The 26,566-nt window shown below is 33.3% G+C and overlaps 2 protein-coding genes across 2 annotated transcripts in view; one reads left to right on the top strand and one right to left on the bottom strand.

Moving 5' to 3' along the window:
- Window positions 1-1,933: 1,933 nt before the first annotated feature.
- Window positions 1,934-6,238, bottom strand: LOC149906068 (uncharacterized). The gene is made up of 7 exons (XM_090105208.1): window positions 6,110-6,238; window positions 5,861-6,022; window positions 4,337-4,488; window positions 3,466-3,662; window positions 2,943-3,017; window positions 2,486-2,633; window positions 1,934-2,210 (listed from the first exon to the last, which is right to left on the bottom strand). Exons 1-7 carry the CDS (start codon window positions 6,184-6,186, stop codon window positions 1,996-1,998), a joined length of 1,026 nt encoding a protein of 341 aa, XP_089961334.1. The 5' UTR covers window positions 6,187-6,238; the 3' UTR covers window positions 1,934-1,995.
- A 13,866-nt stretch (window positions 6,239-20,104) lies between these two features.
- corn (microtubule-binding protein cornetto) overlaps window positions 20,105-26,566 on the top strand; it is a 34,167-nt gene continuing 27,705 nt past the window's right edge. The window contains exon 1 of the mRNA XM_090105209.1: window positions 20,105-20,314. The gene's annotated coding sequence lies outside the window, so the exon portion shown is untranslated. The remainder of the gene's footprint in view (window positions 20,315-26,566) is intronic.

Raw genomic sequence — 26,566 nt, forward strand, 5'->3', positions numbered from 1 at the left:
AGTATTGTAAAATATGTTGCTGGTTTAAAAGAACTAGGGGGAAAATGTAACTTTATGTGCAAGCTGTCAACACAGAACATTGGAGTTGGACACTCATCTGCGAGTGCAATTCACAAGAGGTCTCCGGAGTGCAGAAATCAGGGGAGATAATAACAAGAAAGCCCACCTACAAAGGTCGATGACTTAATAAAGATTGCGATGGCAATTGAGACGTCTACAGCTGAAACAAGAGAAATGTGTCCTGACTCCTGACCACGCAAACATTCACCAAAATCAAATAATAACAAACCGGGCACCGGCAACAAACATATAGCGACCTAAGCCATATAATGAGAAGAGATAAATAAAGTGTTTTCGCTGCGGCAAAGAAAACCATACAGCAAGCTGCAAGACGATGTCGTTTGAAGGATAAACTGTTTTGCAAGAAATGTAAAAAAAGGGACTCATACAATCGTTATGTTCCAGACACCAAAAACTTGAGTTGGTACAGGAACAGTCCAAAAGTGAAAAATTGTATGATGTTGCAAAGCTACATGAAAAACATTTCGGGCGCACTGGAGAAACTTGCCAGATTTAGAATATTATAAAAGTGTTCTGTCCCCTACTGAAAATTTACCTATGCAGGACGAAGATGATGCAGTAAATGATTATCCTGACTACCTATTAGAAGATATCCTTAATTTTGTGTAATAAATTAATTATGTTTGAGTATCTTTTTCTAACCTTAATAATTAGTCTCTAAAATAAATTTGGATTTTTATTTTAGGAATGTGTTTTATTTTTTTATATTAACCAACCCTGAGTCCGTTCGCTCATTACTCAATTACATCAAAACAGCTTAAGTCACTTTGTGTTTTTTCATAGTTTATTTCATCCAGTGACAGTTAATTTCAAATGAGCCTAAGTCCATTATGTAACTATCTACACTAAAAGTGCTGTAGTCCCAATTATAAACCAGTTTATTTGAATTTCTTTTGATTGTATTTTTTCCCTTTTCTGTTTCGTAATGTTGCCATAGGATATTATTTTAATTGTATTAAAAGTTCTGCACTCTACTCCTTGGCTTCATATAAGTCAATAATAGAAAACATCGATCTCTCAGAATTGGCTTAGTAGTGACTTGGTCTCGTTTGATATGTACCGACTCATTAAAAAACTACTCAATATTATATTTTTCTTTAGGGGTACCTACAAACAATTATTAATTGTTAATTATTAGGTGACTTAATAATAAATAACACTTTGAATAACACACTGCTACGCGCATTAATAATACAAAGTTATGCGATTCAAAAAGGTACGGTTGATCTTGTTATTTTTGATTATAAGAAAGTTGACGTAAAATATAAAATATACATTTTTTGTCACTTAGGACCTTAACAGTAAACGGAATACTACCTAAATTAAATTATTTAAATTTTGTGATAAATGAATATTTTTCTTGTGGAGGATTATATGTATTATTATTGTTTCAAAAACTTATACTGTAACAAACAATGTTATTACAACAATATCAACCTTACCCCATTCATATTAAAGCATCAAATTGCGCGAATACAATCCATTTATTGGATTAATCCATCAGTCCCCGGAATCACAGACACAATAGATAATCTATTGTGTCGCGCCCCGATCGGGGCGCTCGGTGGTCAATGGGTTAAATAACGCTAAAAAACTTAAACAATATTTCTAAATATCAATCATAGGCAATCAATAATATTGACAATCAGATTGAAAGTCACTAACAACCTTCAAAAATATCATTCTCTTATACCTACATAAAAAATTTTCAACTTGTGTTCAAGGCAGCTTTATCACAGACAATGGGAATCTTCGGATAATAATTATCAAAGTTATGAAAACTCTGTGAAATTGATCCTGGTACAATTTTTCCCTTACAGATAATGAAACATGTTTAACAAACTGCATAACTGCTACACAATACGTAATATCAACCTTACCCCATTAACATTAGGGCTTATTTCTACACTCAACTTACTCCTCTTTACAAATCTCATACTTATCTGTGAATCTATTGGCAATTAATTTCAACATGTGTTCGTAGAAACCGTCGCCATACCGCAGTCTATATAAAGAAGTATCCAAGTATCTTTGTACAGTGATAGCACAGTGTAATGAAGGACCTGAATTACAGAGGTCTCGGGAGGCATTGCACAGAGTAATCGCTTGACTCCATATGCGACTGCTCACTGAAAAAAAGAAACACATCTTTATTGAAAAGGTTGTTTTTAATTATAGTGTTTCAATCCATACTAATACATATTATAAAGCTGAAGAGTTTGTTTTTTTGAACGCGCTAATCTCGGGAACTACTGGTCCGATTTGAAAAATTCTTTCGGTGTTAGATAGCACATTTATCGAGTAAGGTTATAGGCTACATTATATCATTACGCTAAGACCAACAGGAACGAGCCATGCGGGTGAAACCGCGAAGCGCAGTTAGTAAAATATAATAAAAACTTACAAAAATGCTGCATCTCCACATCACAATGCTGAATCAACTGCGCAATTGGCACAGTATTATCAACTAATGGTAGGTTATTACCGCTCACTAATAGTGAATTATTATCTGTCACTCTGGATAATGTACTTTCTATTTCTTCTGGAAGACACTAAAACAAGATAATTTGATAAATTGACAAGAAATGTAAGTGTTTTTCAACAAAAATTACACTAAATTTTTTTACCTCAAACTTTAGAAGCTCAAAACAAAAATCATGTAATATGTATTTGAAAAAATACGATATAACACTTTAACTTCTCCAGTTTAATTTACACACTACCCACCATCTTGATATAATGACGAAAAAAATTTAAGCATAATTTTGATCTTTGTCCCAAATTACGAAAAATCCATTAACACAATAATTTATTATTATTATTGCGCCAAAATTATGTTTCTTATTAAATAATCGTCTTACCTCTTCATTGCCACTGTTTGTTATTTTCTTCAAGTGATTCTTCATAACATGTAGCCTGTAGTGCGTTGGTATGTGCTGAAAAATAAAATCTCAATTAGAAAGTATATTTAGACAAAGTTTTACTGTCTACAAATATGACTATACTATATTTTATGATATATGTATGTATTTTAGAATCTCCAAAAATTCTAGAACTTTTCCTTAAAAGTGGTAGTTACATATTTATAAAAATAGATTATAGTTATCTATTATCAAATTATTTACAGCCCATTTCATAGAAATATTGCAATTTGTCCCTCAACTTGTCTGTATTACAGTTTGTGTCAGCTATTTTGCACAATTATTGTTCACTAATTAAACAAATATATCAGTGAGAAATTTTAACATATAGAAAAAAACCGATCACGAGGCGGGATTCGAATGCGTCCTTAAAATAGATTTATTAAGCATTTGAATGCCATACTAAACATCTAATACATACATACTTTAGCATCTAAATGCTATAAAAATAATTATTTACTACCTTAGTATCCGTCATCATCAATATCTGATGTACGTGTGCCTGGTCAGTGGTATCGGGAGACAGTCTATTCAAGCAATCTGGGTACATCTCCGATAACACCACTGCATCTTCACCACCCAGCTTGGTGCTGGCTAATTCTGTTGCCGCAAGCTCATCTAATTTGTCATAGATTGCTACTGCTACGCGTGGTTTCACGTCTAAAATGGGTAATATATCTGTACTGTTCAATAGATATTATATCCGATAATATTAATGAAATTAATCAATGTACGATGCAATTCCTGCAGTTAAAGTTATAACTGAGGACTTTTGACAAAAATAAATAATATGATACTATATATTATGTGTTATTTTATAATGAAATGATGAATATGGGGAAAATATGAAATCAGAAAGGGAATAACTGTAATGCATTATAATATTAATGAAATTAATCAATGTACGATGCAATTCCTGCAGTTTAAGTTTTAACTGAGGACTTTTGACAAAAATAAATAATATGATACTATATATTATGTGTTATTTTATAATGAAATGATGAATATGGGGAAAATATGAAATCAGAAAGGGAATAACTGTGAATGCATTATGATGTTTTTTTATATTGTTGGATACTCACCTCAATACTAATTTTGCCAGCATGTAATACATTAAAGAATTAAATATTATAAAATAACTATTGTATAATCTATAAATGAAAGAATTGTTGTTTGGTATAATGAACTACATCAACTCGGAATCCTTACAATTTGTATTTAAAGTGATGTTTAAGACATCCCTAAAATTACTGCAATAATCAGAGCAAAAAATATTTAAATGAACTTCAGTCTTAGTAAATTTCAACATACAACAAAAAGTATAAAAATTATACCAAAAAACTCAGCCACATAATGCACATCTGCGTCTTCACACCAAGCGAGTGTCATCTGCAGAGCCTGCACAATAGAACACTGTAGCCTGTAGAAGAAAGATCCTATTCTGATTGGCTGCTTCTTCTTGCATCCCTCGCATATCCATTGCACTCTAAAAATAATATTTGATAATAAAAGTAAAAATAGAACAACAGAATTAGGAATATGTACGTGTATGTGTGAAATAGTACTGTTTGCAGATGACACCTCATTAATATTTAATGTGGATAGACATGATACAAATGTTGACGAAGTAAACTGCTCTTTTAGGCATATCCAATTGGTTTAAAGCTAATAACTTAATATTAAATGCAAAAAAAAACAAATTGTGTAGAATTTATCATCCCAAATGTAAAAAAGGTGAAAAGGAATATTATTTTAAATGGGGAGGTATTATATCCTGTGGAATCGACTGTTTTTCTTGGTTTGACATTAGATGAGAAGCTTCAATGGGGGGCACATGTTACCACCACCGCTGCTAAGCTCAGCTCAGCTGCATATGCAGTTAGAAGAATAAGGCATCTCACCGATGAAGAAATGGCTAGATTGGTTTACTTTAGCTACTTTCATAGCATAATGTCCTATGGAATTCTGCTATGGGGCAGGGCTGCAGATAGAAACTATATTTATATTACAGAAAAGAGCCATACGCTCTATATATAATTTGCGTGCTCGAGACTCACTAAGAGATCTCTTTAAGAATACTGGTATCCTTACTGTACCGTCGCAGTATATATTTAATAATATTTTATATGTACACAAAAACGCTTAATTACACACAAAAGTAGGAGATAGACATTGTTATGACACAAGAAGCAGAAATAAAATTGAAATGCCATTTTTCCGGCTAGCTAAAGTTAAAAATTCCTTTATGGGCCAAGGTATACGCTTTTACAACAGAATTCCTCATAATATTAAAGAGTTTAGTAGTTCTAAATTTAAAACTTATATAAAAAATGTACTTGTCCAGAGAGCCTATTACAGTATTATGGAATATATGGACGATAAAAACCCATGGAGGGTTGTCGCGTAAAAACACAGGACAGTTCTTTGGCATATTATGAAAATATATTATGATATTACATATGTAATTTGTAAAATTGTAAATCTGACATGATTAAAAAGAGCAACTATGGAGTTTCTTGCCGATTCTTCTCCGTAGATACTGCTTTCCGAATCGGTGGTAAATGTTAAAAATATGTACTTAATGACGTTTCAAAAGTGCTTGTAGAAGAAGTCTAATTGAATAATTTGAGTTTTGAGTTTGAGTTTGTAAGAAAAAGCTACAAGATATTCAATAACTGGCTGACTTAGCTCTATATCCTATTACCCCCTTGTTAAGTTGTTGTGCAAGGAATGATGTGAGAAAAACAAATACTTAAGTTATTAAAATAAAAAAAACTTCTCTTAAGTTATTGTCAAATGACATTTAAATTTCATACAATATATTATACAATGAAATAAAAAAGGCAAAAATAATTTACCTGTCCACAACCCTCGCAGATTTATACACAACTTTACATGTTGGTTTGTTTTCCAGACACTGTATGGTTTTTGGAAGTAATCCAAATGCTTGTAACCGCTCAATTAATTGTAACTCTGTGTTCTTTTCTCCACTGACAAAGTCTTTGTATAGTGAGAGATTGCTGTAATACATAAAGTTAAATGTATAAATAATGAATATATAAATAATTAAAGAAAATTAATGTGGCTATAAATAATATCATATTCACCATTGTCCCACACAAAACGGAAAAGATACATCTTTTGATGAATTTGAAGCATCATAGGTTGTTGAATCTGGTTCCATTCTAGAGAACGATTCCAGAAATATTTTTAAAACATATTTCCCTTGTTGAGCGTCAACTAACACGTACAGACTTAATAACTAAGAATAACGAAGATCAATAAATTACATAAAATAGAGAATGAATTTAAATTAATTAGATAAGCAGTTTTTAAAATTTAATCATTTTTTTATGTATTTTTTGATTGACAAATTGAGATTTGAGGGTGAAATTCTCGTGAATCAGTGTTAGCAACCTGAAGTGAGCTGATTATCGTACCAGGGGCGTAAAATTATCGTACATTAGGCGTTTTTGGTTCGAAATTATCGTACTTTTTAGAATAAAGTCTTAAGTCTTAAAGTACATTTTTACCAAAGTCAATTATAAATAAATAAATCATATAAATTGTAATATTGATAAGTATGCAAGTTCTGTGCAAGTTCTCTATAGTTAATCTTTGTTACTACCGCTGTCAAATCAACGGGACACTGAAACCCAAACGTTTTACGTGCCTTAATATTCATTATACTCTTTGGTTTTACGCGTGGTACAGACTACAGACCTGAACCGATTCCATTCCCACTTTATGTTCAATAAACGCGCCAAGTAAATTCGATCTGACAAAATTTCACTGTTCGGTTCCCATGAAAGTTCGATATGAAACACGTCAAAATTTCATATTTGTATGGGTGAAATAATATAAATTCTCGAATTTTGCCTGATAGAAATTATCGTAAAATCAGCGTACGATAATAACATGCTATCGTACATCGTACGTAGGCACCAAATTATCGTGTTTGTACGATAATTATCGTACGGTTGGGAACGCTGCTCGTGATTCGTGAAATTTGTGATTTGACAGTAACCACAGAGTAAGTAATACAGCATAGAATATAGATATTAGATAGTAACCAGTCTCTAGTATATGTTTAAAGTCTATGGTAACATGGTAACCTTTAACCAAAGTATCCGTGGCCCGTGCCTACAACACGGTAAACACAACGGTAAACGATGAACATAATTTTGGAAGTGAAACTTCTTTATCGGGGTTGGACAAAAATTTAGTGTAACATTTTTGCGTTACGCCGCGCCGTACGCGTGACATTTTTAAGGTCATAAAGAAGTTTCACTTCTTACGTGTGTACTCTAGTACACGCATACATTTTTTATTTATATACACAGTCACAATATTAAGCGCAGAAAATATTACATCACAATGTTATTTAGAAAAATTAGCATTTTTATTTTGCATGTGTCTTCAAAGTAGGATGATATAATAATATGATCATCCATAATATTATAGAATATGTTATATTCTACATGTTAATTCTTAATTTAACATTGTCTTATTGTAATTAACTTATAATAATTGTATATTTTAAGCCGTATGAGAAGTGATTGAATTGGTTAAAATAGTTGATTTGGTACATTTTAAATACCTAGTACTTCATGTAGTACATACACTATTTTCAATGTTTTCGTAACAACTGAGGGATTGTTAATAAACCTTGGTCATTATTGACTTTTAAATAAATGTGTAAAAAAACACAAGATTTATCATGAGTTTAAATAATTTAGATCTGTATCATAGAATCATTGGAATCAACCTCAACACAGCACAGGGAATCAAGTTGGAATCATATGTTGTCTTTGGTCTATAGGAGAACCGTCAAATGTCAACCGAATACCGACCGCGCGCCGAGCCGTCAGCCGCCGACTGCCGAGTTACGTATTATCTAATAGGTACTTAATCTGTGCTGCCGAGTGCCAACAGCCAAATGCCAATTTCTGGTTTCTGTCGTTTCTGTCTTCTGGTGTAAGCCGTTGCTTGTTTGTTTGATTTTAGAATATTGTTTTTGTGAAAATTGTGAATGAAAACAGTATAAAATATTTATTAAACTATATCTAATATTGTGTTTATAAATTGGTTATTATATTATATTGAATGTCCAAAGCAGTAATTTTTATAAATTGTGATCGAAACGGATGAAAGTAAATCTCGATTCTCGTGTGAAGGTAAGTTATTTTTTTTTTTATTTAAGTATATTGCATGTTATTATTTGAAAACAATATTGGTGCTTCATATATTAATTATTTACGAGGTTTTATAAAATATCACTCGGCTCCTTTTTTAAAAAGCATCCTGGTTTGAGTTATTATTATTATAGAAATCGTTTTTAACATAATATTATCAATTGTAAATTTCATTTCGTAATTGTTGATCATTGTTGATATAATGTTGATATTATATTATATAAAACTAGCTTACCGCCCGCGGCTTCGCCCGCTTTATCTAAAACCCAATAAATTATATACTAAAACCTTCCTATTGAATCACTCTATCTATTAAAAAAAAACCGCATCCAAATCCGTTGCGTAGTTTTAGAGATTTTAGCATACAAAGGGACATAGGGACAGAGAAAGCGACTTTGTTTTATACTATGTATAGTGATAAACTTATAATAAATCTGGAGGATAAGGTATTTGGAAACACTCAATAATGGATCAATAGAATTTTTAATACCTACCATGGTATTTTTAATTAAGTACCTATGTCGATTAAAATAAAGACTGCAGAGAAATGAAATTAAAAGTTCATCAATAAATTTTGAAGCAACTGTTAATGTTATATGATTAAATATTACAGTAGAAATCTTAGTATGCTATTGTTCTAGTAAATACTTAATATGCCAAATAATGAATGCTCAATGCTCATATTTACATGGATACATAACAGCATTTCTTTATAGGGTAATGTGTTACATACCTATCTACAATTGATTAAGGTAAATACCTATTTACAATTATTTTAATTCATTAATTTCAATTAATTATAATAATCTACACATGATGAAACTTTAAATTTAATATTTACTTAACCCATTGACCACCATAAGCCCCGATCGGGCCACGACACAATAGATTTTCTATTGTGTCTGTGATTCCGGGGACTGATGGATTAATTTAGAGAGAAGGTAGGTACCAAAGGATATAAACAATAATTAACAACCAATCTACAGACCTAGTGAATTTAAACAGAAATGAGTCTTTAAAATTGGTCAAGCCATTTGAGATAAGTTGATTTAGGAAAGAAAATCTTTAAATTATGGCCATTTATTTAGCTGAAAGATATAGATTTGTTTAGAAAATAATCAAGCCACGTTTGTAGTATGTTTTTGTTTAAAACAATTTTTTCTTTGGCAAAAATGGCTTTGTTAAATATGTATTTGAATTGAGGTGTCCAACATCATATTTCTCAACATAATTTGGTCACCCCGCCCGATTTTGATATTTGTAACTCCCAAAAACTAGTAGGTATTTATTTCTTTTCAATACACACAATTTCTTTTGAATACCTACCTATAGAAAAATATGTAATTTTTTTTCGCCTCCACCATAACTGTAAATTATAACACGCGCCCAAATAATATTTACGACGAGTGTATAAAATATACCTGTATAACTTTCGATCGAGTCCACCGTAACCACAATAACCACATTACGCGAAGCAATATTCAGAACGAGATAAAAAATACCCCAAAAAGTCGCCAATAAATGTTTACGACACCGAAATAAGCAATACGTCGCATGAGTGGAAGCGATTTCATGGCACATTACACACGCGTGGTGACTGACGAGATGCCACAAGACATGCTGTTGAGATCTTCTTGTTTTTAGTTTTAGTTGGTAAAAAACAAAGACACGCTTATTAGATCTATTTCAGGCCACAGCTTTAATTAACTCGGCATAGTTGCAACACGGAAACGTTAGCGCGGTGCTAAAATTCCGTTAAAATTGCCAGTTAATATTTTAACATGTAACCACCCTAATTTTTTTTGCAAGGATCTTCTGCCCAAAATTTTGTAGAAAATTCAATAACAACAGAAAAAAATTATAATATTGAACAATTTTTAACGGAAACAATTCGGACAATATGAAGAAAGTAAAAAAAAAGTACTGATATAAATACTTATTAATAATACGTCATTACCATTTCGGTAAATTTATTATTATCTTATGTGAAAATATTTGAATAATTAAGAAATCCCCGTTAGTGCATCTTTAATTCATTAAACAAACATTTAAACGGTGTCACAGAGTTATAAATTTTGTAGCCATGTTAATTAATTATGTATTTAATTATAATTTATATTACTTGTGATAAAAAACGTAAGCTTATTTCAAAAATTGTTCTTTTATCGAAAAATGTTATTAATATCCTTAGAAATTGAGTCAAAAATATTAAGTAGGTAGGTACGTAATATTAAATTTAGAATATATTAACATAAATTTTAGGTCTTTACCATACGTCCTCCTAACTTTCTCTTGTTTCCATTGTTCTGATGTATGTATGTCTTGTGTAGGTTGATATTTATCGCCTACTGTTCATGCAAACTCCAAATAACTACAATAATGTATGGCAGGGAAGATGAAATGATTATTAAAATCAAAACGCATTATAAATCCTTTTTAAAAACAAACTGGCTAGTTGTGCTTCGCGGTTTTACCCACATTGCTCTGGGGCCATATTATACTATAACTGATTGGGAATAAGAGGTCATAATACGGCCCCTGCAGGAGCAGTAGGACCAATAGGAAATGGTCCTAGCCTGCCTTACTCGATAACATTGAAATAATTTTTCAAATCCGACCCCTGGTTCCAGAGGTTAATTGCGCCTTCAAGCAAACAAACAAAAGCTTTATCATACAAAAATAATAATAAAAGAAGGATAAATTTACGGTACAAACTCTTCACGATTGCACTGCCATGTGTTATTTGCGTCATTATCCAATTAGTATTGCAAACTAAGACTGTGAAGGTTCCATAACAATAATCACGTTAATTAAAAATATCTCGAGTAATATTAGATTATTATAGCCATATATGAAAAAAAATCATAACTCATACCAGTGCATACGAGGAAGGAACCTATTAACCTTTGTCGCGGCCTTTACGCGCCTTCCCGTAGCGATATAGCTTTTATAACGTATTGTTAGAAAATATCGTATTTAGAAGTTCAGTGATCCATTGTGCGGTGACATTTTGCACTATAACTTTGTTATACTAGATCTTTTCAAGGCATCGATTGCTTTTGTTTCGCTGAAGTTAAGACGCTCGCGGGTAGACCACTTCTCGAACCAAATGGAATATTGGAAAAGCTTTAGGTAAGATGTATAAGTTGGATAAATTATTTGTTATTGTTTTTTTTTTCGTTTTCTATAAATTGTGGCTAAAATTGCTACAATTTAGTAAATAAATGTATTATCTGAAGTCTCCAATTTTAATATAGATACTGGTTTAGCTGAAATACAACAATGAAAATAAATATGAAACAAAGTGTGGTAGGTACATGTAGACTATAGGTATATAATATGTAAATGTTATGTACTTTAATTATGTACTTACATCCATCTCACAGAATTGTAAGCTATTCCATAAAATGGTTAATAATTTACAAACATTATGTTTGGGACATCTCTTCGAATACAAATGTTTTGCGAAATTTATTGTGTACGTTTTATCCTTGGTTTTACAATGTACCTACTTACATAGTTAATCGATACAGAAGCCGTAATTCACGTAAATCACATACACGCGAATGTAAATCAGTACATACCTACGTATAATGCCATTAATCTGTTTGTCTTTTTTCCTCTCTTTTCTAACAATATACATAATACAAATTAACGACACCTATTTCACACCCTTCAAAGTTGTATCCCATATCCTGCTGTAAGGTTTCTTCAATTTGTACATCAAGGTACGTATAAATAAGTTCAGTGGTTCTGGCGTAAAAAGTTATAAAACACATAGGCATACGGGAGAATCAACGTTCATATTTTATTATAAGTATTCGTCGTTAAAACTATGTACTACATTCCATACATGTGTGCCATCCATACAATTCAATTTAGCATTTTGATTTCTTTTTTCGATTTAAATTCTCCGTAACTATATATCAGGATTTGTTGTATACACTAATGGGTAATCGGCTCTTTTACGGAATACAAAAACACTTTCCTTTGGCTAAATATTCACTGTCGCTTTCGCCGTTAGGGAATACCTACTTGAAAAGCTACGATTGTTCTCGATCGACGTTCGAATGAGCTATTGCGATACCAACTATGTTGCAACTGCAATAGTTAGTTGAACCATAGTGGCATAGTATAAAGAGAAAAGTAAGTTATCTTTGAACAAAGGTACATCGCGCCGTTTGTATGTACGCTCCGTTCATGTACGTACGCAAGCTTGACGCACGCACACAACGACGCTCGGTTCCTTCTCATGGACCGTTCTCGTGAGGGCCGCGGTGGGGCCGCGCCATTGCTGTGACTTGAGCGGTCGATGTTTGTTTATATAGAATTATTTAAAATATCAATGTGACAAGTGATAACCCTGCGTCTCGCGAGTTTAGGTACCGTGCGCGCCTAAACGCCGCGCGCCGGGACTCGGCCTACTTGTCTCTTTATACTATGGTAGAGCTGTGGATGTTTCATGGTTAGTCGGCATGTGACGCTCTAGGAATGTGCACAATCTCCTATTGTGTTGTTGAATCTTGGGATTGTTCTTGTATTGAAATAGAACGGAACTTGCCTTTATAGGGACGTGTTTAGAGAATTATTGTGTTAACGTATGCTGGCTGTAAACGGTTAATAGATAAATAGAATTAAAATCAATCGTGAGATTATAATCCACAAAACTCTGTTTTGTACCGCAAAGAAAACGTGTCTATACAGGGTGTCCCACTATTGGTATATTAAGCGCGAAAGGACTTGTAGTTTTACATACACTGATCACGTAAAAAATACTTAAACAACAAAATTACGTCAAAAATTTTTTGCTAAATTTTTCCTGAAAATCCATGTTTTCTTCTCTGACTTCGCGCAGCCGGCATATACCGCTTCTCTAATGCTCATGCATTTTGTCTATAAAAACATAATCTTAAACGATAGCTCACGTGCTGGTGGCAAAGTTGGGTGGGTTGCTTGTTATGGGTGTACACATAGAGTTTTAAGAATTCATCTATTTGAAAAAAAAATGTGTCTGGAATTTTATAAGTATTTTTTACGTACTCAGCGTATGCAAAACTATGACCTCCTTTGAGCTTAGTATACCAACAGTGGGACAGCCTGTATAATAAAAGATAATCATTATAAAAACATCTGTCTGGACCCTTACTTATTCGTATAACAAATGATTTGTTTTAAACACCTATCAGTGCACAACAAATGCCATATCTTTCACCACTTCATTCACATTTCTCATATCTATTTTGATCAATAAAAAAGGACACGCTGTAACTGAATACATCGTGTTCCCTTCAGATGATATAAATCGTCAGGCGCGGCTTGTAGACAGGAGTACGTATGTTGGGAATGCGGAGCCACGGATATAATTAGCCGTGTCCTGTAAAGCATGAGCTCTAGCCGTGTTCCTGGAACGATGAGACTAGGAATGAGATCGGCTATCGATGCCATCTTACTTCCTGGAGATGCTTAGAAGGATTGTTGGTGATACTGTTAAAGGAATCTTGTTAATATGTATGTTAATTATTTATGACCAGCTTTCTGTTAGGGACTTGGTATGGTGGTTTAGCTGTAAACTAACGGAATTTCAAACTACCGCACTTCCCCTTTTTACCCATTAAGGACTATGTTCCATAAATACTTTCTTTGTGCACGACTACTATAACTAAAAGGAAACACGATAAAAACTTACCTAATAACATAGTATAGTAAATTAATTTTAAAGTAATACTGGTAATAACCAGCACAATAAACATACATTCATACTATTGTTATGAATACGTTTATTTGCAAGAGCGTGAACTGCAGTGGTCAATACTGTATTGTGTATTATGAATCGAGTCACGTGCATTGTGCCTTTATCGAACATCTCGGCTACTTTCCCACGTCAGTCAAGTGAGAAGTTACATTTAAATAATATGAAATATGAAACGAACTAATAGGAAAATATTATATTGTATTAGCTTTCCGCCCGTGGCTTCGCTCGCCTGCACCTTCTGGGCATCATGTCTCGTCTGAAGTCACGGCTGGACCGATATTTCCGTCCCCTATTTCCTAATTTTTTGTTTTCTCTGCGAAAATTTGCCTTTTTTCCCAATGTTAAGTATGTCTATGTCCTAAATTACATCATACATACATGGCTTGGCTTTAATGGCTTAGCCATTCTGATTATCTTTAACTTTAAAGCGTAACAGACAGACTGGCTTTTTATAATCTTGTATGATATTAAAACTAATATTGCTCAAGCGTGTCAGATCGATGAAAGGTGAAAATCCTTTGGGGTAACGCTCTGACGTGGATCAATTTATTCGAATCCCAGGGAATGCATCCAGACAGATGTCATTAAACTTATATTATACTAGCGGTCCGCCCCGGCTTCGCCCGTGGTACATATTTACGTTTTCTCTACATAAAAACCATCCTCGTACTTCAAGGAATATAATAAAAAAAGAATTATCGAAATCGGTTCAGCCGTTCTCGAGTTATGCGCTTACCAACACATTTTGCGATTCATTTTTATATATAAGAAGATTGCCGCTTGTCCCGACTTCGCACGGGTTGATTTCTGCAATAAAAGGAAACAATTAAGCACATTTTAATCAGTTAATAAGTAACATTCAAATTGTAAATATCTCTAGCTAGTATGAGAACGTACAACAAAAAAGGACTGACTATTAATCGTAATGTCTAATGAGATTTAATAGTAATTATACTCACACGTAACACCCATCTATTCATCTCCGATAAGTTTCCGTCGGCTCCGAAAAAGTTGCTACGTTATATCACCTCTGTTTTTCTTACAGCGAAAGTAAAGCATCTTCCTAATTACATAAACAGCTCCCGTACCATGTCTTAAAGCAATATTATTTCCAGTGTGGGAAAGTGATGGCGCTATACGACCTATACAATGAAAGAAAGAAAGAAAGTAAAAAAGATTTAATTCCAACAAAAACTTAGACTATCTTAACTTAAAAAGTAAACACGTATTAATTAGGCAATCGGAACAGACTCAGCCATGCTGTGGGCTAACACCCGAACAGCGCTACAATATAGATTTGTCATTTTACACACTGGAAATAATACTGCTATAATCATGGTAGTATTAATACCATGAAGTTTATTGTATACTAGCTGCTCCGCGCGGTTTCACCCCCATGGCTCCACTCCTGTTGGTCGTAGCGTGATGATATATAGCCTATAGCCTTCCTCGATAAATGAGCTATCTAACACCGAAAGAATTTTTCAAATCGGACCAGTAGTTCCCGAGATTAGCGCGTTCAAACAAACAAACAAACTCTTCAGCTTTATAATATTAGTATAGATTATAATATTGTTTCCTTGATAGTGGGGATGCGCACGCGCTAGATGCTGCATCCGCGATTTTAATTGCTCCACATTGAGTCGTTGCACTTGCAATTATTGTTGTTGGTGAAAGTTGATATATTATTTACCTTTGATAATGAGGAAATACAAGACGTGTTTTGTGTATGTTGCCGCATATTGTTTTATTTTAATAAAGATTTGGAATTCCACTCACTAGCTGAAATCCGTTTAGTAGTTTTTTCGTGAAAGATTAACGAATATACATACATCAATCCTCACAAACTTTATTTTAGTAATTACTAGGATAATAATAATATTATTATAAGAAATAATAGATATTTATTTAATTGCGTTATTCGTTTCGGATTTAACATATTTGAAGCGTGAACTAGATATCAATTGGTTTGAAAGCCTTACGATAATAATTATAAAATAAATTACCTATTTATCATTTGACGATGGAATAATTTAAAAGTTCATTAAAGTTTAAACGCGGTTGTACATAAATTTAATTTATGCGCGAACAGCAATTGAAAAAGTATTGATCGAACTGGGTGTATTTATACTGTTTAAAAGTTAACCATTTAATTTAAAATGTATTAACAGATAATGCCACGAAATAATTTCTGAACTAGCAGCGTCTGATTCATAAATCCTATTATATTGTTACTTCGGCTCAATGCTCTTGTATGCAGGATTATGTATAATACTTTAAATTATGCTCAAATACAAAGAAAAGTACACAATTTTTTACGTAGAAAAATACTATAGTAATGTTTTTCTTTATGAATAGACAATAGACATTTTTACGTAGTCGAGATTCTTATCTGTAGAGGTTGAATTGAGAATAGTTTAAAAAAAAACATAAAACTTCAAAGTGCTTTATATAAATGAGAATGTTTCGTATTTTCTAAAGTTTTAAAAGCTTGGAAATTTTCTAAATAGTACCTCTTTATTTTAAAGAATATGTAAGTATTCTGTATATATGTATAATGCAATTTTCTACTGAAATATGCTTCCCATAAATACATAAGATCTTTGTTCAAATTGTTATAAGTAAGAAAGTGTAGATGACTTGGTAGCACTCCGGGAATGGCACGTCTAGAAATGTGGTTAATCAGCCACTTTTTTTCAGTCTCTTTTTCGCTCACGATAATTGAATCAAGCCATCTTGCTTTGGCGTCTAATCATGTGTGCGTTAGTGTGCCGTTTTTGAAAATCGAATGTTATGTTGGTAAGTGCACCTCTCTACACCTTTTTACTTATAATCTATACTTAATATTATAAAGCTGAAGAGTTTGATTGTTTGAACGCGTTAATCTCAGGAACTGCTGGTCCGATTTGAAAAATTATATCGGTGTTAGATAGCCCATTTATCGAGGAAGGCTATAATAGGCTAAGTATATATCATCACGCTAAGATCAACAGGAGCGGAGCAATGCGGGTGAAACCGCGGAGAACAGCTAGTATCATAATAAGGCCCTGACTCGTAAATAATACGATGTTGTGCTAACAAAAAGCGTTAAACGTGTTTATATTATGTTCTAGAGTAAATAATGAAAAGAAGCGATTCTAATCCGAACTTTCACCCATTCAGATAACAATGTCCATTTATGTTCTTAACCGAAGCGAGGCGAACGTGAGAGTAATCATCTGTGTCATCTAATATTTGGGTGTTGTGATGCTGTAGGAAAGTGCTCTATACCATATATTGAAGTAGGAACGTTGAATCTATTAAATCGCAAATGCCAACAATAAGTATGTAGTCAAAGTTGGATTGATAAGTATTCCTGACGAATCTGCTTCTTTAACAAAATCGTTAATATTACTTGATCATCAATTACTGAAAAAATATAAATAATGTCTTATAGGTTTATTCTGTTAAACTTAAACAAAGTATAGCTTAGCATAACAATATAATTCACACTAGGTTTTATGCTAGGTAGTAAACGTTTTATTAGCCGTTATTTAGTTTTATCTTACGCGAGACACAAAAACAGTATAACGTTATGTAACAAATGATTACTGCCATATAAGTTATTGAACCGATTACATACAGCACTAGTAGGTAATAACACACAATGGGTTAACGAAATTGCTACTGTGGGAAGTTTTCTATCGACAATCACAAGAAATACCTATAGATTTTCTTATCTCAAGTGAAGTAACAGTTAGTTATATAGGTACAATTCGTTGCGTGTTTCGACGGTAGTATTGACGATTACGTCGGTGGTTTGCGAAAAATTGGGTATTACGGGGTATTGTAATTTCACTAGGAAGGCACTATATTTCATACTAGCTGCGCTTGGCGGTTTCACCCGCGTGGCTCCGCTCTTGTTGGTCTTAGCGAGATGATATATAGCCTATAGCCTTCCTCGATAAATAGCCTATCTAACTTGAACGAAATTGAATTTGAAGAGAAATTGACCGCCTCCTCGGTACAGTGGTTGACGCGTGAGCGTAGAACCGAGGGGCCCTGGGTTCGATTCCCGGTGGAGACGAAAAAAAAAAAAAAAAATGTCTTGGTCTGGCAGGACACAGAAGGCTGATCACCTACTTGTCCCTAAAGAAAAATCGATCAGTGAAACAGATGTATGAATAATGCATCTGCCCCCTACCCCACTACGGGGACACGGGACTTCACTTTTATAAAGAAATTACATTCGCATATACAGCATGAACAAGATCAAATGTTTCTACGCATATATAGTACCTAGGTCTGGTACATAGTTAACCAGCTCATTTGTGAACCGCATGTGGGTCAGTCGACTGTAACCGATAGTCATTTGTTACTGTATCAACGCACGACAAATGTAACAATATAACTGGACCATTGGGAAAAGGTTTTGTAATTGAAACTATGTATATGAGAAAATTGGAAAATTTACCGCGTGGTTCGTTTTACTGGGGTTTTAGTTTCAGTTGCGTATGGGTCCTAAAGGAAGCATTTAAAATGTTTTCTTGGTCCTAAAGGAAGTACATTTCAAATATTCTCTGTAAATGTGTAAATACCTATAAATTATCTATCTTATAGTATTCACTATTGCTCTCAAGACAACTTTAATTAATGTACTGCCTTCCTGCATAAGTACTAACTCCTAACTTCACTTTTATTCGCTTACTATATACCTACGTACGTTTTTCACACGCCTAGTGGAACAGCAATCTTCTCATTAATTATTGAAGTTATTCAAACTTTTCCTATAATAAACAGGTTATGTTAAATTTTGTGAAATATCCATTTTTTATTCTTGTTTAAAAATAGATGTCACAAAGCAAGTTCTTTAAGACATCTGTTTGTGATTGCTTTGCATTAGAGATACGGAATTATTTTTTCATTTTACGATGAAAACGTAAAGAATGTTTACAAACTTTCAGACCCAGTCTGAACAGCACTCAAGCGACATTCTTGATACGACTTTACTTGCTTCAAATACTTTTGCAACTCCGCGACCTACTCGATGAGAAATTACATTACCTATGTCTTTTAATTGTATACTTGAAAGGCTAACATATGACCTTAAGACCATGTGGTGCAATGGATAATCACTGGCCTAGGCATTACCTCGATTACGCACTTACGTGACTTTGACATTACTGGGGCAAGTGATTTGCGCTGTTTTAATTATTTTGTAGTAAGAAGTAGAGTACGTAATGTTACTACAGATTACTAAATAGTTACTACGTAATAAGTACCAAGTATGCGGGTTCAATTGTACGTCAATACATATTTGTATTTTGTAAAGTTAGGTTTGCAAATTGGCTGATTCTCGAATGAAAGCATTAAGCCCAAAGTGACCTACTTGTTTGATTGCATTGTGTTTAATAATTATTTATAGAATTGTTTTACTACATGGAAATAAAATTTTAAACATGTAGGTATATGGATACTAGGTGTATTTTAATTGCTAACGTTAAGAAGTGTTAAGGACAGATACTTTTTTGATTTTGCCATAAAATCTGGCTTCCCATGGTAATGAAGCGGAAAATATGATTGCAAGTCGCGTCAATACTCTGTACCTTTAGTATATATCCCGTCCTCGCTCGCTTCCCAACCGGACACTCATCTGACACCCGGCGACACACAAACATGACACACTTAGTTGAATCATTATTGACTACTTATAATGGAATGCAAGTTCTGATGCTGCTTTCTTGTTAGTGCTATTTTTTATAATGACGCTTTGAACCCTCCACGTGTGCTTTTATTTCTAATGGCCATAACCAATTACTAATTAGGCTACATTATTAAGTATTAATTTATGATTATCTTGTCCAATTATTTATACTTACAGTAAGTACGATAAACGTGGCTATAGATGTCTAAAAATTGAAAATTTGCAAAAAGCTCGAACACGAAAATTAATTGAGGCATGAATATTTCATAGCATTGAACAACGGCTATATCAAACAATCTTGATACTGGACCACTGCCATTGTAACAAAGGCCATTGAAGAGGTTCCATATTAATCTCGACCTCTTTGAAAGAGGAGAGCCATTTCATGAAAAATGCGGTGCGGTATGCGACTACGGCGTGTTCCAGCGCTTCGAAATTCGAATATTCTTTTAGCATTCGTAGCTCCGCGGCCCTCGCTGTGGCTGCAGCATGCAGTATCGTTTAGACCTACTTAGCGGACGGACGTGTTCGCTAACGAGTGCCAAATAAATATACATAATATTGATATAAACATTAAACTTTAAAATAACTGTATATTACAGTATTTGAACACAGTGACGTTTTTGCTTGTTTAACGTGCTACTTGTGCCATTGAATCTGTGTAAACGGGATTGTGCTGCGTGTAAGTAAATTAAACTTTTGACACTTATTATTTTGATTTTGATAAGATATTTATTGGTAAGTTTTCCATTAACCGGTTCGAAAGCAAGGCTTTGTTAGTAAAACTGGTAAAGCTAAATAATTGCAGTGCAAAAGTACCTACGTGTTGGCAGAACATAAATATAGAGATGTAATGAATGTAATGATAGAATTAAAACCATAGTAAAATACGAATGGATATACTATTTTATTGATACATATTTTAATAACACTTTGTTTAAAAAAATAAGTTTTATCACACCGTTGTTGTTGAAATCGCCAAATCCACAATGTTGAAATCGACATTTGGTAAACGTTGAATAGGACACAATAATATGAATTACTTCCTCTTAAGTATTCTAATTACCACGTGAACGAAATATTTCCTCGTTAATTTGTCACCGGTATTACAAAATGATTGTTATCACGCGTTTAGTAGCCTATTAATAATTTAAGAAACACCTTTAATTTAGCACTTCATTACCTGATTAGTTCCTAATTATCGTTTCCAAATAATTTACAAGATTGACGTTATACGCGATTAAACACGCTGTACGTAATAATTAATTCAATATAAACCAGATTTTGCGAGTCAACAAGTTTGCTGAGCTGGTTGTTAAATTTAGTTTAATTTGCACACTTATTTTCGCTTGTTAATGTTGACTTCAATTAGTGGATTAATCATTTAAATATTTCCTTATATCGAAATTACTATAAGCTTTTCTATTTTTATAATATCCTACATGTATTGAGTGCTGTGTCGTGTATCGTGTTATAGAAAAGGTCTACATTTCGATGCCCAGTAGGCGAATTTACTCACCTGGTTCAAAACATAGAATAATGGACATGGTCGAGAAGCATATGAAAGGTCAAGTGTAATTAAACTGTGCTTTTTGTTTTCCTTCGCAATGAAACGGTATATTTATTGTACTATTGCCATTTCCCTTGCAATTTCAACCTCAAGTTCCACGATAAAAACCAGCTTATGGGTAATGTAAAATTCAAAACATCTCTCCCTAAAATTTGTAACTTATTCTTGGAAATTCTTAGTAGCTACGTTAAATTATAATTTTATAGCATCCCAAAACATACGTAACCCTATTCCAGATGGTAGACGAAAAGAAGTCTATATTTCAAAAGTTGATACCAATGATTGTTATCACGGGTGAGAATTGATTTATATTTACCATCGCGCACGTGCAATATAACATCTTAACGATCAGTTAGTAAATAAACACTTGCATCTCAAAACGCTTACCGTCCGCGGTCATTGAACCCGTTCAGTCCATTTTAGACTGCGACCTTTTGTTGTTAAATTTCTTATCTATAGATTTACCGTACGCTTATAAATGTATTACATATTGTTTGATTCGTTTTTCTATCGAATACAAAAGGCTCGAAAGAACCTTTATGATCTTTTTTGAACCCGTCAGGTATAACTTTTTTGCCAGGCTCAATTTGGCAACGAAGCGCATTTTCAATATTGTATTACTGTATTATTTCATCCGAAATTATGCTCAGTTTAAAACAGTTACTTTCCTATGTAAACCTCGTGTTAACCTCATTTCCAAATTCTTTACAAAATTCGTCAAAAGGATGAATGGACTATGAATACGGCTTGCCTCATTTCTTCAGCGTCGCTGAGCTGAGTCTATCATGAATAATCAAACTATGTTCAGCCGTGACAGTCAACATGAACAGAATACGTTTAATCCAATGAATTCATGATTATTTAAAAATAATCATCAGCCACTCATGACGTAATCTATAGCAGTACACAGGAAGCAAAGCAAAATTCTAATCTCTTGCTACACGTTTCAAAGGACATTATCCTGCTCAAATCCCGCCACTAGCGCTGTTTGTTAGAGCTATTTTCTTCATAATACCCTCAAAACATTAGATTTCATTGGCACGAAATGTACGTTATAGATTTGTTGAATATCAAGTTTGAAATCGGCAATTGCTCTACATTGTTAGTGTTCCGGCGCGGAAAATTATTATTTGACTTTACAGCAGTTCTCTGAACGCTTCCAGTTAATTTCCTGTGCTGCTGTTTTTCCGCCTTACGTGGCCTATTTTCTATTGATACGTGCTTTGTCTTTGACGTTTTGCGCGGTCATTTAAAAGTATTTAAAAGGCACTTTTTGGTCATAGGTTAATTGTATAGCGTAGTAAACGTATTGTTTTAACGTAAGCGTAGTGTTAGTAAAATTTGTCAGCAATAGTAACAACAGTCATTCCAACTAGTTAAACACACACTCAGAATTAAAAATTGCATACCTATTTGTTTAAATATTTTATATATTATGCATATTGCATATGTTTGCAATTATTATACCGCAATACCGCGTTTTTGTGTATTTTTAATAACAGTTCTTTTAACAAAACAAATAATTTGCTTTAAACGCGACACGACATTCGACCTACTTATTTAACAGAATTTTAATATTCGAGTTTCAAAATAGTCATATCAATCTCGGGTGCTATGATGAATGCAATCTTCTGAGTTTCCACTGGACTTCTGCCAATGCAAAGACCAGACTTTAATTCGTAAATTCTTGTTTAGTTTGTAAGTTCTAGTTATTTAACATGTAGTTCACGTGTTTTTGCTTATTTAAACAGAGATATTTCGGGCTCGCATCTTGTTTTACATTCACATGGACATGTTTATCGTCTAGAAATACGAGGCAGGGGCGCAGTACAGATACGATAAAGATCTAAACAAATATTGGGGTTTGTTGTTTGAATATTTATTGCCGGGTATTTTTAACTTGACAGAAACGAATTGCAAAAGATTGATCAATGATAAAGTGTAGGCGTTGCCCAGCAGCACAAACTGATTAGACTTTATTTAAAAAGTAAATCAATTTGAAAACGGTCCCAAAATTATTTGAGAAAAAAAATGGAGTTCAAGCAATTATTTCAATGCTATTGACAGGAAATTCTTATACTAGACTTAAATATATTCATCAGTTCCTATATGAAGTTGTCGATTGGCATCTCCAACTTAGGCGGCACACATGTTATTCGAATACCACATCTGATAGAGCCATTGAAAGTTTTTTGTGAAGAATGCTAACTTTCGAATGGTAAACATTTCAGACACTTATGTTCATACTTCATATGGACTGGTATTGTTAGGCGCCGGATTGTCGCGGCCGAGCCACTACTGCGATTTCCCCCACCCTTACTTGCTTATGTAACTTCACGTCCTTGTAGATTTGCAATTATTATATAAAAATGTACTTAACTCGCTAATCAGGTTGTTTGAGCAGTAGAACTAAATTCGACGTCGAGAGTCGATAAGGATAAGTGGCTCTGGAGTTTGTGCGCTTCGACTTTCAAGTTTACTTTAAAGTTTTTTTTGTATTTATTAGGTACAAAGGGCATTTATACAAGATCTTGTAAATCTACATAATTGACTATTCCCGGATGTGATTAATTTACGTCCTCTACATCTATTATATAAAATCGTAACGACCACCCATCTAAGTGACGGCTCTTATGCAATACTTTAAACAGGCTGAAACTGCAAGCAATTTACTATAAAAAGACTTTTGCAAAAAATTACCAATGGCTCTTTAATGATGGATGAAACCGGATGCAGTGAATGGGGATCATTATGAGTTTGTGCTATTGACTAAGCTTTGCAATTTAATTTATTTGGACCATTCTTTTGATATATTAATAATTTTTAAATTAGTTTCACGTCTGCCATATCGATAATAGCTTATTTTGCCTTTTCATTGAATCTTAATTCAAATCATGCACAGACTGACAAATCAGCGGATAATTGGAGAAAGTTTGTCCGTGAGATTAACTGTAAATTATAATGACAATAAATTAATGAAGACGGTTGGTAAAATCGAAAAATATAATCAAAATATGTGCAATCGTGAAGAATAATTACGCAGGCGACACTCAGCAGACGGTATGATGCAAAACAATCGAGGTGCAATGAACCTAAAGGAAGGGCCTTGCCATAATCGATTTGCTAGCAACACCATATCGAACGGCTCTATGAATCATGCCCGGCACCACATGCGTTGAGATACACGCGGTTATACCTAAGTTTAATGTTTAGTATATTTATATTACTTGGTATAAACAGTCAAAATAGAATTGCTTCTAATATGCATGTACTTTTAATTCCAACTATTGTTGCTTGTGAGGTGATTGTAAATTTCCAATTTGTGCGTGCATTTCTCATTGGTTAAATTAATACGTGACATCATAATATAATCAAAGATTACTCATACTTGTAGTACGAGCTTAGATTATGTATCGGTCGATTTGCATATCGGCGTTATGCAATCGGATCCCGTTGTTTCTAATAATGTGATCGCCTTTTGAGTGTTTATTATCCTACGTTGAAAGCGTAGTAAGGTAAAGGTTGTAAATGCGACAATTCCTTAACGAATATCATTTCAAAGATTCTATTGCATAGTATATTCGCTACAAAATAAAGAAAAGAAGAAGAAAATTGTCGCTGTCTTGCAATTACAGAATATTCTTTTGTAAAACCGTCTGGCTATAATATCGACGTCTAGAAATCAAGGAAGAGCCGAGTGCTCTCGATCGTTGGATTGTTTAAAATAAGTAAAGATCTACTACTTCTGAAATGTTTTAAAGGTTTATAAACAAAATCTTATTTGTATTTAATCCGGTAATTACGAAATTTTATTAATTTTATAATATTTTTGAGTTAGTAAATTTTTCTAGATCTAACCTTGTCCGGCTTTCGTCTGTTCTATTTTTGTAATATCAACAACAATTTAAACATTACTAAAAGGAGGTAGTTCCGAAAAACATTGAATGTAATCAAGCTTCATCCTTCTCATCGTTTATGGTATAGCTGTATCTGAGTTTACACACGTGCGACGCGTGCTTTAAACACAGCTGACGTCTGTTTGACTTGCCGGGTTTTATTTCCTTTACCACCTATACGGTGGATAGGATAACGGTTCTCATTTGATGTTACGGGTTATCTTTGAACGAAGTTCATTAAGCCATGATGCTAATGGGTCCTTAGGTTTTATACTGCAATGAAATCGTTATATTGCTTTATTGTGGTGGTAAAGTGCGAGTGTATAACGATTGCTCTATGTTTTTATAAGAGATCGTTGTAAATATTATTGTCTATAAAGCCCCCGGGGACTAATTGCTCACTCAACCATTTCCCCCTTCTAAGAAACCCTTTATCAGTATTTTAGCAAATATCAGGTCTGAGAAATGCATTGTTTCTGTATTGTAATAAAGATATAATAATAATTATCGATTTTAAGAAGTTGTGTGTTACAAGCTGCTTATACCAGGTGAAAGGTAAGACGTTAGACGAATTTAGACAGGAGCTTCTACTCATGAAACTGAACAACTTTTGTTCTACAACTTTGCTGAATTCGTAAAAAACAAAATTGGACTTTGTAAGGAAACTTCGCTTAGCTTCGTCAAAATGCGTCTGACGTCTTACCAGTCACCCTGTATATATAAGTTGCCCCAAAGAGTTGCCCGTTGAATAGTGGTGACCACTGACCGCACAAGCTTATCTTTAACCTTGTACATACGAGTAATTACGGAACTTATGACTTCATACTGCTTATAATTTGATAAGCTTACATTGTAATAATTAGCAATTAATTAAATATAAATTAGTGTTATATTTAGGACTGTAACGAATAAAAATTAAATATATTTTGACATTGCTTAATTGCCGTGATATTATCACTTTAAAATCCTTGATATTTATAAAAGTTTAATTAATAGATAATGATGTAACGTTTAAAACTATTACATAAACTTAAATCTTTTTTGGGTATAATGTAAAAAGCAAGAAATTACATGTATAAAATCATCTAATAAGGTAGGTACTCGTATAAGCTCTCGGTGTACTTTTATTAAAATGACGTCTACTAAATGAAAAACAGCCTCAATTTTATTAAATTTATAAGCCCTTTATTTTCTCTTTGATATAGTCCACACGACTCTAGCTATAAGCATGCTTGTACATCTATTATATAATTTTACTATCGACACCCCAACGCTTCCGTGTGATAATAAAACACTACATACACTACATGCGTTGTATACGTGTATGTGTGTGTGTGTGTGCGTGTGCGCAAAGTTTGCGTGTGGTCGAGACTCGCAATGGTGGTCGCCCAATATCAGCGGATGACTGAAGAATTATTCTATTTATAATTAGACCGTTAATTTTAAACGTTATAACGTTTATATGAGG

This window comes from Colias eurytheme, chromosome 9 (assembly GCF_061535395.1).
Source record: "Colias eurytheme isolate Ceu_HAF_F1 chromosome 9, ilColEury1 Martin Lab GWU primary, whole genome shotgun sequence".
NCBI classification, from domain to species: domain Eukaryota; kingdom Metazoa; phylum Arthropoda; class Insecta; order Lepidoptera; family Pieridae; genus Colias; species Colias eurytheme.